The sequence below is a fragment of the Chelon labrosus genome (assembly GCF_963514085.1).
Source record: "Chelon labrosus genome assembly, chromosome: 2".
Classification (NCBI taxonomy): domain Eukaryota; kingdom Metazoa; phylum Chordata; class Actinopteri; order Mugiliformes; family Mugilidae; genus Chelon; species Chelon labrosus.
This window is the reverse complement of record NC_140338.1, coordinates 14,136,053-14,150,104: the sequence shown is the minus strand read 5'-3', so window position 1 is coordinate 14,150,104 and position 14,052 is coordinate 14,136,053. Positions and strand designations below refer to the sequence as shown.

The following is a 14,052-nucleotide window of genomic DNA, read 5'->3' as shown; positions in this document are numbered from 1 at the left end:
ATACACCACACTTTAACAGCAGGGGGAGAGCGTATGCAGCAAATGATGTGGCTCGCTTCAAATGACAGCAGCGGCCCCGCACAGTCCGTCAGTCTTTCCGGGGTTCACATAGAGAGGCTCCTGTGCCTGTGGAGAGCCGAGGACTACCGATGATTAATTGGTAGTATACGTATGCAACATCTGCATTAAAAGCAGGCACAAAGCCTTTACAGAAATCGCCCTGTGAGGCACGGCGCTAAGGATTTTTAGTGAACTACTGCAACAACGGCTAACAGTTCCCAGCTAAATAGTTAGCCGGAGCCGCAGACAGGTAATGTTAACTAAAGTTTTGGTCGTCGCCACTCCTCCGTGGCTTTTAAATGCATATCTGTCGTAATATTAAGACGGGTTTAACATTTCAGAATGCGTTCATTTTAAGTTTTTTATGTTTGTAAGTCGTCGGTGTGATGTGCTATTTAGCTACGTTAGCTAACTACACGTCAACGGCTCTGATGCGTTCACGTTCACTCAACTTAGTGAGCAGCTTTATGCTAACTGACCTGGAGGGCAGTTAGGTTTGCCCCCCCTGCTAGGTATCCAAACATGTGAGATTATTATTAATCGTGCTATAAAAACAACTGCGTTATTGTGTCAAGTATAAAAAGTAGGTTTTTTTTTTTGGACGCAGGTCACGTGACCACCACACTGCAACAGGTAATTTACCTAGCCTTGCTAAATGTTGAGAGCCTGTTCCGGTGTTGCAGGTAAAAAAAAAAAAAGACGAGCTTTTGCTACAGCAGCTGTAATGTTTGACTTTTACATTTATTAGCATCCACATTTTCATCCATGTCCTGTCACAGAAGAAACAAATTTAACACTGCCACCACGGGATTGTCTCGTTTTTCCGTGGAGAGCTTTTAAACTGAAAATGCAACTTGCTTTTCCTGCAGTTAGCTGACTGACACCTTTACATCCGTATTCGAGAGGCCATTGCTCCAGCATTATAAGTGACTACTGCTGTTATTTGCATGTCTTCTTTATTTCCTATAGATACACGCTGGAGGTCTAATTAATAGAAAGTTTGTTTTTATGCTCCAAAAGCAATTCAGAGTGAGTTGCACATTGATAAAACTTCCGTGTAGACTCAGTAGGCTCAGCCTTAAACATATCTGTGAAACAGATTTGTGATTTCTTGTTTGGCAGAAGCACACCATGAAGGTTATCAGTATTTTTTATTTCTTTGAGCCTCTCAGTCACTTCACTTTACCTGTTTTCCGAGTGTATTGGTCAATAGAGCGTCTCAAGCCAAGTGTGTTTGTGGCCTAATCGTAACAGAGTTAGTAACTTTGCTGAACTATTTATTTATTTATGCGTTTGTTATTATTATTTATTCGTGGCACTTAGATATTTTACGCAGCTGTGTATGGGTGTTTGTGTTGTGCAGCTGTGTATATGAGATAATCCAAACCCTTCAGTAAAATGTGTCAACGTCCATTAAGTTAACGATACTTTTAGACATGGTAACTTATATTCACTTTAGTTTTTTTTGTCCAAAATGAGTAAAGAGGTGTCACAACTTGCAGAATTGGGTCAATTTATTTTTCAGAAGTTTATATAATGGAAAAAATAGCAGTAAAAAAAAAAAAAAAAAAAAGCTGTCCGCTAGCTTTGTGGGACTTTTTCATACTCTACTATCTGTCTGTTTTCAGGTATGTCTGAACTTAGTCTTGAGGCCGAGTCGGGGAAGACCTCAGCCGAGACCCCTCAGATGGATTGTGAGAAGGCTGACAAAGCAGAGGAGAGTTTGAGCGAGGACTTAGAGCAGGACAGTGTAGACAACGGTGGGGGGAGAGGTGACGGAGCTGATGTGCTGTACGAGATTGATATTGATGGTAACGACGAAAAGGCAGAAACCGGCGGCAAGCATGAGGGCGTTAAGAGTGAGAATGTGGTGGCTGGCAGTGTAGACAGTGGGAAGCACGGGACGACGCACCACGTTGAAACGCCAGAGGAAAGCGGAGATAATCGCGTTGAAACAAAGGTGATGTTTACCTTCATTTTGAACAATCAGCCTGCTCTGGCACTTCCTCGCTGTGCTCTCTTGCTCATGTCACTGTTCTGAACTTGATTTGCTGTGGTTGTGGTGGTGGTGGACTCTTTCCTAATTATTCAGTTAGCTGGTTAAATTTAGTCGTGGGTCTATATCTGAAATAATCAACAACTTGAGCTGGAGTTAGAGCGTCATGTGATTGTCTTTCTTTCCCTCTTTACTGTTTTTAACAGTTGGTAGTTGTGGTTTAAATTCATTGTGCTTTGCTGGAGCTTTCTAGAAAAGCTGTTGATGGCGCATTTGGTGGCTTGCTCTGTTATGTGTTTAGGGTGTATCAAGGCTTCATCCTTTTTTTTTTCCTCTTCTGCCTCATCTCAAAGTGATTGCTGAATCATCTGCTCTTATTTGTTACTGTATAAAATACATGTATTTTGTTGTAATGCAAGGATATTCTGACAGTAAGTACACACGTCTCTGTATTTTCGCCTTCTTTGGCTCAACACTGTCTCTGTAAGTTGGGTGTACATACAGCTCTTGAATGCTCTAGTCACATGGGTGGCTAAGTGAACCAGATCTGGACTCCTGACTGCACATTCTCAGGCGGTCCGACGTTTCTTTTGCTGGAGGAATGTGACTCCTCGGGCTGTAGATTCATGTTCTGTGTCGCCAGGATCAGTGCCAGCATAGCATGTCACATCCCAAGAATTTCACAGAATAATTCATCATTTCATGACTTGATATTCATTCAGTGATCCTAACTGTAGCACGTTTGCTATGGACAGTTATCAGGTAAGCCAGATTTTCCTGCCTTTTTGCATTCTGAGCTGGTTGTGTCACGTTCTTCCATAGTTTGAGAGGCAAGACTCTTTCCTCTAAGGCTGACGCAGCTAATTGTGACAGTGAGCTTATTGTTGTTCTCCATCCCTCCCACGTCCTGCCAGCTTGTATCCAAGATACTGAACCGCAGGGAATGGCAAACTATGACATGACTTACCTTGTCTGTTCATATGCCTGATTAATCCAAACCCACTTCACTACTCTGTGTGCTCCACGCAGATCTACACTATTGACAAGCGTTTGCTGCAGAATGTTTGCAAATGCTGGGTGTGATCACTTTGGTTCAAAGGCGCCCGAACATCTGAGAACTCGAGTAGTCACGGTACAACTGCAGATGAAAGGATAAAGGCACAACGACGGTGTTGGTCAGGAAAGTTTGCAACAATCAGTATTCATTTACCACATTTATGCTTGTTATCAGAGATATGTGTTTTCCAGACAACCAGTTTATACCTGATGTCAGACGACAGCAGCCTTTCTTATCTGCAGTAGATGGTTAGACAAGCAGAACAGTACATGTCTGTGCTTCATGTGGGTGTCCTGTGGCCCTTAAGTATTTATGCCTCTGTCACATGATGCAGCCGATAAAGTAAAGTCTCACACATGGCAACATGAAGTCGTTAAAAGGGCTCATTTGGAGTTTTTAACATGCTGTGTTCTGGTTGAGTGCTTCAGATCAGGTGACAAAATACTGCGTTTACAATGTATTAGAGAATGTTAATAGTTCTCCCACCCATATTAGCTTTTTAAGTATAACTTCCGTCAGGTGAACCACACTGTTATACACTTCTCCTTTTCTATCTCTGGGATCGTCTACATTTTCAATTGAAACGAATTCTGCTTACCAAACTACTTTTAAAATAAGTTTGCGTAAATTACAAAATTTTTTTATTCATTCACATAATTTCTACATAAAATTGTGCCCGTTGTTGTAGTGTATTCACAATTTATTTAATGAAGTGGCACACGTGTATGTATGTACGTACGAATGTTTTGCTCTTAGAGTGAAACAACTCGCACAGTTTAGAACAGACCCAGCTCTTGTTACTCGGTGATCTGTTAGCTATTTGCATTATTTAGACAGTTGTCAAGGTCCTTTAGTGAAGGATCTTATCCAAGTATACACATTCAGATTTATTTATCGTGAAAACAATTCATTTGCCCCCCAAAGCTCACATGTGCAATCATTCAGTGATTAGGTCGGTGTCCCAGTTATCAAGTCCACAGTGATTAGGCCATAAAGTACTAAAACTAGCGCAGCTGTTGCCATCCAGTTTACCAAACAAAACTCATGTGGCCTCAAAACTTCTGTCCCCGCCCTGTGGCCTGGTGTGTGAGCCAGTACTTGCGGCAAAAGCCCGGCTCAGCAAGCCAATATGTCACTTCATCATGATGTATGTTTTCATAAAGATTGTATTGGGACTTTCTAGATGATAGTTAATTATATGTGGGGAGGATTTTGTGACACTTGTGTTCCTAGAGCATAAGACTTTCTGAGTTTAACCACAAAATGAGAAGTGACAAACCCTGACACAATGTGGTCTCAGACAACCAAAGCATCACTGTAAAGCATTAAGCTGGATATTTGGATAGATGTTTTTATGACATGGTCATAAAATACTGGATACTATCTGTTTAAAACATCCCTGTGAAGATCAGCAACTTGCGCGTCGAGCACTCGCTTGCCTTCATTTGGTACGCTATACGAGTCCTGCTCTAAATCCTACTTTGTGACTTTTATAATGTTAAGTTTACGTTGAAGCAATGTTAGGAAGGTGGTTATTCAACTGTATGATCATTTTGGAGGGTGTAGTTAGTCCTGATTGAATTAAACAAAAAAGTGTTTCTGTTATTAAGTGTAGCCCACTGACTTGTCGAAATAATAGAAACGTGTCGGTTCAACACAATAGAATTGGACAGTACTACAAACCACAGCCTCCATAATAAAAACACAGTTTAATCAACATCCCTCAGGTACTTTGAATGAGTCTTAAATACCACAACCTTCATGAAGCTCATATTTAGTGCAGGACTTTTATATAAGAATGCATTTGTTTTCCCTAGTGTACCTAATGAACTGGCTAGTGAGTATAAGACGCCATTTGTCGAATACTTGCTAAACCAGTGTTAGTAAAGGGTCACTGGTGTCATTTCCTTAATATCATGTGCCATTCAGCTGTCTTTGGTAATTGAATAGAAACAATGTTGTAAAATGGGTGAGTTTTGAAAAGTGCGTCAGTTGTTGTTGCACAAGAACTTCACATCCTGGTTGATGCTGAAACTGTCCAAAGTGACTGTCTCGCTAAGCTTCTCCACCCTGTCGAGGAACATCGAGGAAAGAAATTACAACGAGAGGACGGATTGACTAATTTGCAGAAATCTACCGGGGTCGGACTGTTTGGATTAAACTAGTGTCATGATGCTTATTTCTTATCCTGTGATATTGAAATATTGTCAGGTTAAATAGGCCATTCGATTGTTGGTTTATTGCATTAAATTGCGCTGGTATGTTAGATATGAAGTAAAACAAGGTATGTCCTCTTGCTTTGAATATTTGGGACATTAAACGTTATCATCAAGTTGGACTCTGAGCGGTCCGTGTTGAGTCCTGACCCTCGGCTGCAGTTTTCACCATTGCAGCGTCCACAAGATGGCAGTGCACAACTGTTGCGTCCCAACAGTTGCGCACTGAGTCCTGTTTTCTTACATCATAACTTGTTTGATTTCACCCTCCTCCTCCGCAGGAGAGCACGATGGCTGAGGAGTCCCATAGAAGCTCAGCTGCTGAGATCCCAGTCACCAGCAATGGAGAGCTGGATCAGAGCCCTGATACAGTATTCAAGAGGGTAAGGCTTTGTTGAGAGGGTTTGGAGAACAACTCCTTAATTGTCTTAAAATTTTCCAAAAGTTACATTTTCTAGCTTCCTGAAATTGGTGTACTTACCAACATAGACCTTAAAAATCTTCTGAAGGAGCATTTAAGAGTGCAAACAAGTATGCGCAGTTGGCACTTTATGCTAATTAATCGAGCCGGAACAATGCATACCTTTTATATTTTGCCATTTTTACTTTATTGATCCAATATTTTCACTTTTCTCTCACATCCGATTTAAGAAAAGCATCAAACCTGCACATTTTAAAAAAACGTGGAACCAGCGATTATTTTGCACGTTTGCTTATAAAGCCTTTAATCAACTAAATTGACTAATTGAGGCTCTGCAACACGTTTCATTATTGAAAGCGGTGACGTCATCCGTCAGGAATAGCCTTCTGCTGTGAAGTCGTTTATGTGGAGACCTCGGGGTGCCCTCTGTCTCCCTCTCTCATCAGTCTGACTGTGAGCTGGCAGTGCTTCCAGATGGCTCGGTCTTTGCTCCTAATAGCTCACAGTCACACTGTCTGTCTGTGGCGATAAAGAAGCTGCAACCACGAGAGTGTATGGCACTTTAAAAGGTTTAATCTCATTAAAAATATATATATTTCAGGCAGTAACCGATTCATTTCCCATGGGACTACTAGTATAATTTGTGTTAGACATTTGTTTATCTATGTGCCCATGTGTTTTCATAGGACTCTTACCCCGGCGGCCCTGGGGCCCTACACCTCTCAGAGTCTCATGTCACCTCCGTCAACTATGCTTCAACAACAGAGGGCATTATTGAATCGGGACCGTACAAAGGTGAGCACTCTCCCCACCTCTTAACGTTTTTGTACTATTCCCTTGCTCTTCTGAGTATTGTGAAGCATCTCATCAGACTCCTTCAGCCTTCTTCAGCTTGTTAGATTATCTGATTTCTTTCCAGCATTGACTGTTTACAAAGCAGCGCTTCTCTCTGCCCATGTGATCCCAGTGCTCCACGTTTGTTTTTTAATCTCTGTTAAGTTTGAAAGGTAGACATTTGAATTTGTAAAGGGTGACATCCAATTGAATTTAATGAGTTCGCTCTGATCTGTGGGGTTGTATCCCTCCTTTCCTTTTCATCATCACGTGCTTGTTATACATGCAAATAAAAAATCTCCCCATACTAGCTGTTGCAGCCCATTCACCACAATGTTGCCATGGCTATTTTCCATGTAATTTACACGGTTTGAGGTAGGCTTTTGTTCCGAGGCACATTCATCCTACAACATGGGAAGAGCCACCGTAATGGGGGAAACCAAAAAAACAGGAAATGAACATCAGTGAGAATTTCCCCTCTTGCACGTGTGTGTGTCAGGAGGGTGGCATATTAATGAATCATAACTCTGAATATCTCCCAGGGTCGGCAAGCCTGCCCACGTCTCCCGTGGCACCTGTAGCTCCCAGCTCGGCTGTTGCTAGCCGCCTGGCACGCTCTTTCAGCGATAGTCAGGCTGAGAAAGGTACCCCAAAGCGACGGAATATGGATCGGATGACACTGAATCGTCACTATTTGTGCACACAATTAACCACCGTCTACTGTACCGTGCTTGGTTTTCATCAGTTTCTTACCTGCTCCTTGTTCCTACAGGCTGCGCTTCTTGTCAGACTCAAACCTTTGTTCTCACTTCTTCTTCTTCTTGTTTGTCGGCTCTCTGAACTTTGCCTTCACCTCAGTCCGGGCTAACTGAAATAGGTTTCTGCTTTGCAGCGGCTACTGATGGGCATTTACAGCACCTTTCCTGAGATGTAGATTTTAAGATTTCTTGATCTGATGGCACTTCTTGACACCTAATGATATGCTTGGCTTGGAATAAAAAGCTGCTTATACATTAGATCTCAACGGGCTTTCCTGCTTGCAACCCTTGTCCTCAATATGGAGCCCCAAAACTGTCCTATCCTAATGTGGCACAAGATGTTCACATAATATTTTTTCATTAAATAACTAGCATCAGATAAAGTCAGAAGCAACCTTTTTAAATAAAGTCTCACTGATGCTGTCTACGTAAAACTAAAGTGCATGTTACATGTATCATTCAGTGCTGCAGCTTCACTGCATTAGCTTGAAATGGCTAAAACCACACTACTTAGCTTTTTACTTCAGCTTAGCAATGATGATAGATGAAGGTAATGTTGGAAAGGTGGAAACTTAATCGGTTTACCTTCTTACTGTGTCAGTTAGCTATGTTTTTGTTTGTTAAAAGTATAAAGCTCTCCTTATATGCTCTCTTTTAGGGTTGGAGGGATGCAAGGTTGAATTCTACACATTATCAATCATTCCTGACAGTGTTTTTAGTTACCTAATAAATGCAAGTTCAGTACTTTCTCTGTCCTGGCTTCTGCTAAATGCTCAACAGCAGGTAGTCTCTTAACTGTGACTGTCTGCTGTTCGATTTTTTTAAAGCTTTTATGTCTGGCGCTGTCAGCTGCAACCCAAAAACAAGCTCATGAGAGAGAACCAATACAGTAAAGTTTATGAGCTGTGTAACTAAACAATGAACTCAGTCTCCTTATACAGCTCCAGTAAAGCCACGGTTGGCTTCAGACGCAGGTGAAATCTCTTAACCTTTGTCGTTTTCCTAATATTCATAGGTATATTGTTAAATATTTACATGGTTATGAAAATGTCAGTTGTAGATTTCTTTTACTAACAGTATTTTTTATCGATGTGTCCAGCAGTCAGTTTTGGAGCTCCACATCTTTCAGCCTTTTTCCCTCTATATCCAAAACACAATGAAGCACCTTTTGTCACCTCTCACTGTTACTGTCAGCATTTTAAAGGTTTATTGAGTATTTATGCATTACATTTAACCTCAGGTCTGTATTGTAGCTTTAATGATGACATGACAGTGTTATTATTCAGTTTTATCATTATATAGTTTGATTTACACTTCGTTAATTTGTCACCACAGCCTCCTGTCGTGTAAACCCAATAACTTAATCACTAAGTGAATGACTTTCAATCATCCAGATACGATGAAACCACAGCCACAGAGTGGAGCGGTGGTCCTTTCTGATGACCTAAAGAACCCAGCCATGGAGAAACTGGACCTCGTGAGAAAATGGAGCATCAACACATATAAAGTAAAAACCTCTCTGTCCTTGATGTATTTTTATCTATCCTCTACCTTTCTCTCGGCTTTAGTCTCATTATTTATCACCTCCCAGTTAATTATTATGTTGGCAGAAAACTGAACTTTCTCTCAAACAGACGACTGGAAATCATGTATTGCTTTAAACATTTAATTTCTGCTCTTCACTGTCCCTCAGATTGTCTCTGTCACAATCTCGCTGCTCTTTTTCTGTTAACTTGTTAACCGGGCGACATTGTTTTGTATTTTTAAAATGGACTTGAGCTTGTGAAATGTGTGTCAATAAGCCTGCTGTCCTCTGCCCCAGTGTACCAGACAGATCCTGTCGGAGAAGCTGGGTCGGGGCTCGAGGACTGTAGACCTGGAGCTGGAGGCCCAAATCGAAGTGCTCCGCGACAACAAAAGAAAGTACCAGAATGTGATCAAGCTGGCTCAGACACTGGCTAATCAGCTGTCCCAGATTATGCAGACGCAAAGGCAGCTGGGCGACGCCTTCGCCGACCTCAGCCTCAAGTCGCCAGAACTCCATGTGAGTGCATGAATAATCTAAAATCAGTCAAGTCGGATTTGATACGCTCCAAAGGTTTGTCTAAATGTAATGCAGAATGTATTGACTTGAGAGCCGTGAGCTAATAATAGTCATAGTTAAAGTTTAAGTCCTCTTTCACTTCTTCTAAGTCCAGTTAAGAGTTAAAAGATTTGTATTTATTTTATTACTCCATGTTGAAGAGTTAGGAGGAAAGCAAACCCTAATACACCTCTACATGTGATCAATCGTATTCTTCAGGAGGAGTTCAGCTTCAACGCTGAGACCCAAAAGCTCCTGTCCAAAAACGGAGAGACCCTGCTGGGGGCCATCAACTTCTTCATCGCTAGTGTGAACACGCTTGTGGACAAAACAATCGAAGACACCATGATCAATATCAAACAGTATGAAATAGCCAGGTAATGTGTGCACATGTCTGACATTGTCAAAATATGACAGCAACATTTTTTTATTTTTTGGGTGCTTTCTACCAAACAGCTCTTCTCTGTGTCTGTTACTGGATGCTCTAACATACACACACACACATTTAGCCTGTTTCTAATGAGGCTGATGTCTTTAAACGTCTCTAGGGTTGAGTATGATGCGTACCGTACGGACTTGGAGGAGCTGAATCTGGGGCCACGTGACGCCACCACCATGCCGAAGATTGAGGTGTCCCAGCAGCAGTTCCAGGTCCACCGCGAGAAGTACGAGAGGATGCGAAACGACGTCTCAGTCAAGCTGAAGTTCCTGGAAGAGAACAAGGTAGGCTGTACGCTGGTTCTGGATTGTAATTACACTTCTGCTTATGCCCTGGAAGTATTTGTACAGTTGCTCTTCACACAAACATAACTGGGGATCATGGTCTGATAAAGCCATTTATTATCACATTGTTGTGGGTAGAATCTTCAAATCAATGATACATTTTCACAGTTGTGAAAGAAGTCAAAAGACCTGTAAGAAAATATACAGTAGTGGCATTTCAGAAATAAAACAGAGGCTCTTTTGATACTGAGACACATTTCGGGCCACAAATGCCAGGAAAAGTGTCTTGGGAAGCAAAGAAAAACCCAGAAGCAAAAATATAACTTTCTCTGCAAGTGGTAGGGTCTCAAGGTGCACAATATGAAGGAACCTGAGGAAAAATGAGCTGCACAGTCAAGATGCCATTAAGCCATGACAACAAGTGCCCAATTTCAATTAATCAGCCTCCATCAGGATGCAGTTGGACTTTCCCACTTTACAATGTCCCAAAATGCAAAACCAAGTCCAGCGATCAGAGGTTTTAAGGACTTCTAACGTCAAATTCATTGAGCCACCTTGAGGCAACATGACCCAAGAGCTTAAGGGAGCAGGAGCCTTTTTGCCAAGAAGAATGGGCTCTGTTTACCAGTTGAGAAACTAAAGGCCCATACATGACGATCACAAAAGACTTAAAGCTGTCATTTATGCTAAAGCTCCAGAGTCAATAAATAAGGGTATGCAAAGGGTATTTTTTCATTGCTAGGTTTTGTTTAATGATTGTGGTATTCTGTGATGCCTTTTACTTAATTTTAGGTCACACTAAAATAAAAGAAGTTTGGCACAGATGTTATAAATACATAGTATATCCATAGTATTTACACTAATGAGGAGAATAGCATCACTGCCAACATATCTGCTTTCAGTACAGTGTGGTCATCTCCCTCTTTTTCACATTTCCTGCTCCCACAGGTGAAGGTATTGCACAACCAGCTCATCCTGTTCCACAATGCCATAGCTGCGTACTACGCTGGAAACCAACAGCAGCTGGAACAGACACTCAAGCAGTTCCACATCAAGTTGAAAATGCCAGGTGGGGACAATCCATCTTGGCTGGAAGAGCACTAAACACTCCGTCTGAAATCCTCTTGTCTTAGTTTGACATGAAATGTCAAATTCTACAGAAACTACAGGAACCTCTTTTCCCCTTTAACTCTACTGTCACTGCTTGTCAAACTTTCCGAACTGTATATCTTTTAACAAAAGGGTTTAAAAAAAAAAAAAGAAAAAGAAAAAGAAAACCTCCCACATTCCTTTTTACTCTTGATGTTAAATCATTTTTCAACTCTGAAGTTATTTGAAATCATTAGAAACGCACTTTTATACTGTTTGACGGACCTGTTGAACAGAAGTTGCTGCAGTGAACATGTGTGGAAACTCTAAATGGCCTTTTGTACTCCAGCGCATGAATGTCGTGTCCCGACGCAGCGGACGTGTCGTAAGGGCAGCTATGGAACAAGAGCGACTGCCACTTTCCTTTACGTTCGGTCTTATCAGCCGACCGAGTCTGGGATGAATGCTTTATGAAAGTCTAATCAGGAAGTTTATTTTCTAACATAAATTTCTTTCATGATTTCACGTGATAGCTGTTGTGATAAAAGGGGGCGTGGGTGCGTTCAGATTTCTGGGTCATTATCATGGTAAATAAACTTTCTTATTGTGATTTAAGTAAGATTATCCATACTACTCCATCTGTCCTCTCAGTGTAAGGCTTACAAGCAGCAGCCAGTCAGCCTAAAGACTGAAAATGTGGAAACAAGTGGCCTGACTCTGTCTAGAGTTTAAAGAAATCTGACTTTAAAAATAAAAAAAAAGCCAAAGTTTACAAAAATCATCGTTGTGGTTTTACGGCGGATCAGCGTACCTTTGGGCAGAGCCGGGGCTACCTTCTTCCTCTTGATTCCTGACTTCACGCCACACTGCCTCTAACTTCATGTTGAGCAGACACGTATGGGAGGGGTGTCCATCTTTTCTTCTGATGCTTCGAAACCAAAGTATGTAGCTAAACTCTGAAACACTCCCGTTTTTAAAAGCGATCTCTTACCGTTGGCCGCTCACAACGAATCCTCCGCGTTGTGATGCGTTTTTGTCGACACATTGTTACTTTTATTTAACATTACCCACTTTTTTTTTTTTATTTTAAGCCTTTCTCTACATTCAGGGCATGTGACTGAGTGGGTCGAAGTGTTGATTCTCTTAAATTCCAGAGAAAATGAAGGACCAGCCTTATGTGACTAAATGTGCCTTGATTTCTTGAAATTGTCCGATCCGATCTTCTTATTGAATTTGAAAACAGGCACTCTGTCAGTTACTACCAGTTTTCAGTTTCCGACTCTTAACGGAAAATAATGGACCAAACAAAAACAAACGCACATCCAGTACACGCACCATTGGAGGAAGTACAGAAGGAAGCCTGTACCACTGCACATGTTAGAGCACGCCACAAACAAATGAACCCGACTCCAGTAACTCCAGAAGAAGAAAAGCCGTTCTCAAAGATATTTATCCACATTGCGCACGTGCACACTTATGCATTTGTATCGAATTACAAAAGCCTTGTGAGAACCATATGATGACGTGAGGTGTAAACCAAAACGCGGTTAACTTGAGGAATTCTGTCTTTTGTAAATTTGTGCATCCTTCGGCCAGGCTGCTAACGGTTGAATCGATTGGGTTATATAAAAGTATATTTTTCAATGGGGACTTCTGAATGCGGGTATGGATGACCAGCTGTCACGTCCTCACTTTGTGGATTTGTACTTTTCTTATGGCTCATTATATTAGTTTGAGAGTGTGAATCTTGTACAACAATCTATTGTTTCCTTGAAAAATAGATGGATATATATTTGTAATCTCTATATTTTACCGTTAGTATGACCAATGCTGCCATTTGGCTTTTTTTTTTTTTTCCTCCTGAAGACCTTCAGCTGGTACTGCTACAGTATGTACTAGTGGATATCTACCTTATTAATGAAACATTAACAAATGTTGAGCGGAGAGGATTCTGAATGTTGTGTGACTTCTTTGGGAAAATAAAACTTCCTTTTTCTCTAACTGTGTCCGGACATTTCTTTTTTTAGATCAGGGTTTATGACATCAGCTTGTGGGAAACATAAGATTAAATGAATAGCTACAAGGGGAGAGGGGAAAAAAAAAAAAGATTCAGACAATATCCATGACATGCCCTGTGAAGAGCCACAATCATATGGAGAATGTGTTTCAGTAACCGTCTCTGCCCCATCCTGTGTTTTGTAGACGTTAGTGGTTTATTGCTCATCAGTTCTGTTTACATGTGGATTCAGATCGCTGTAGCTGACCCGAGGACTTGATTTGTTATTGACTCTTTTCTCTCGCCTTGAGTTTGCTTAACTCCAGGTGCTTTCAGGTTCCTCTTTAGGTTTCCACAACCGCGAGCCCACACCACACCCACAGGTATACATTTTGACAGGATCTAGTTAATCCTCGGGAAAAGCTTGGAAGATGGACAGAGAATCACTGACATGTTTTTTTTTTTTGTCTATAGGTAGGTACATAGTAAAATGCGGCCTTTCAGAGCGCCACACAAAGTCTCATCTTTCTTTTTATTGAAGAATAAAAAGATGAATCAACTGCAACAATTCAGAAGAGTTGAGAATTAATTATGTGTAAAAATACTGAATTATGACCACGTTAATACCACTGTGGCTCAAGTTATTCATGGGTTAGGGTTAGGGTGGATAATATCCCATGAATTTTTCATTTATCAAACACTGCAGGCTGAGGATGAGGATAAAATGCGACCAATGCGTGACAATTTTTAATATTCTGTATCGTGTGTAAATAGTTTCCTAATTGTGTGTTGTCCCACTAGAATGACAGTGTATTGAAA

General features: G+C 41.1%; 1 protein-coding gene across 3 annotated transcripts; it reads left to right on the top strand.

Moving 5' to 3' along the window:
• Positions 1-57: 57 nt before the first annotated feature.
• On the top strand, positions 58-13,589 carry arfip1 (ADP-ribosylation factor interacting protein 1 (arfaptin 1)). 3 transcript variants are annotated; one of them, XM_084569066.1, is made up of 10 exons: positions 58-310; positions 1,689-2,020; positions 5,611-5,712; positions 6,437-6,545; positions 7,127-7,228; positions 8,737-8,849; positions 9,165-9,386; positions 9,645-9,802; positions 9,974-10,148; positions 11,097-13,589. In XM_084569066.1, exons 2-10 carry the CDS (start codon positions 1,691-1,693, stop codon positions 11,250-11,252), a joined length of 1,467 nt encoding a protein of 488 aa, XP_084425192.1. In that variant the 5' UTR covers positions 58-310; positions 1,689-1,690; the 3' UTR covers positions 11,253-13,589. The 3 variants fall into 3 exon arrangements, with proteins under 3 accessions (XP_084425192.1, XP_084425193.1, XP_084425194.1); XM_084569067.1 differs by lacking the exon at positions 7,127-7,228 and having other exon boundaries at positions 59-310; XM_084569068.1 differs by lacking the exon at positions 1,689-2,020 and having other exon boundaries at positions 60-310; positions 11,097-13,588.
• Positions 13,590-14,052: the final 463 nt, after the last annotated feature.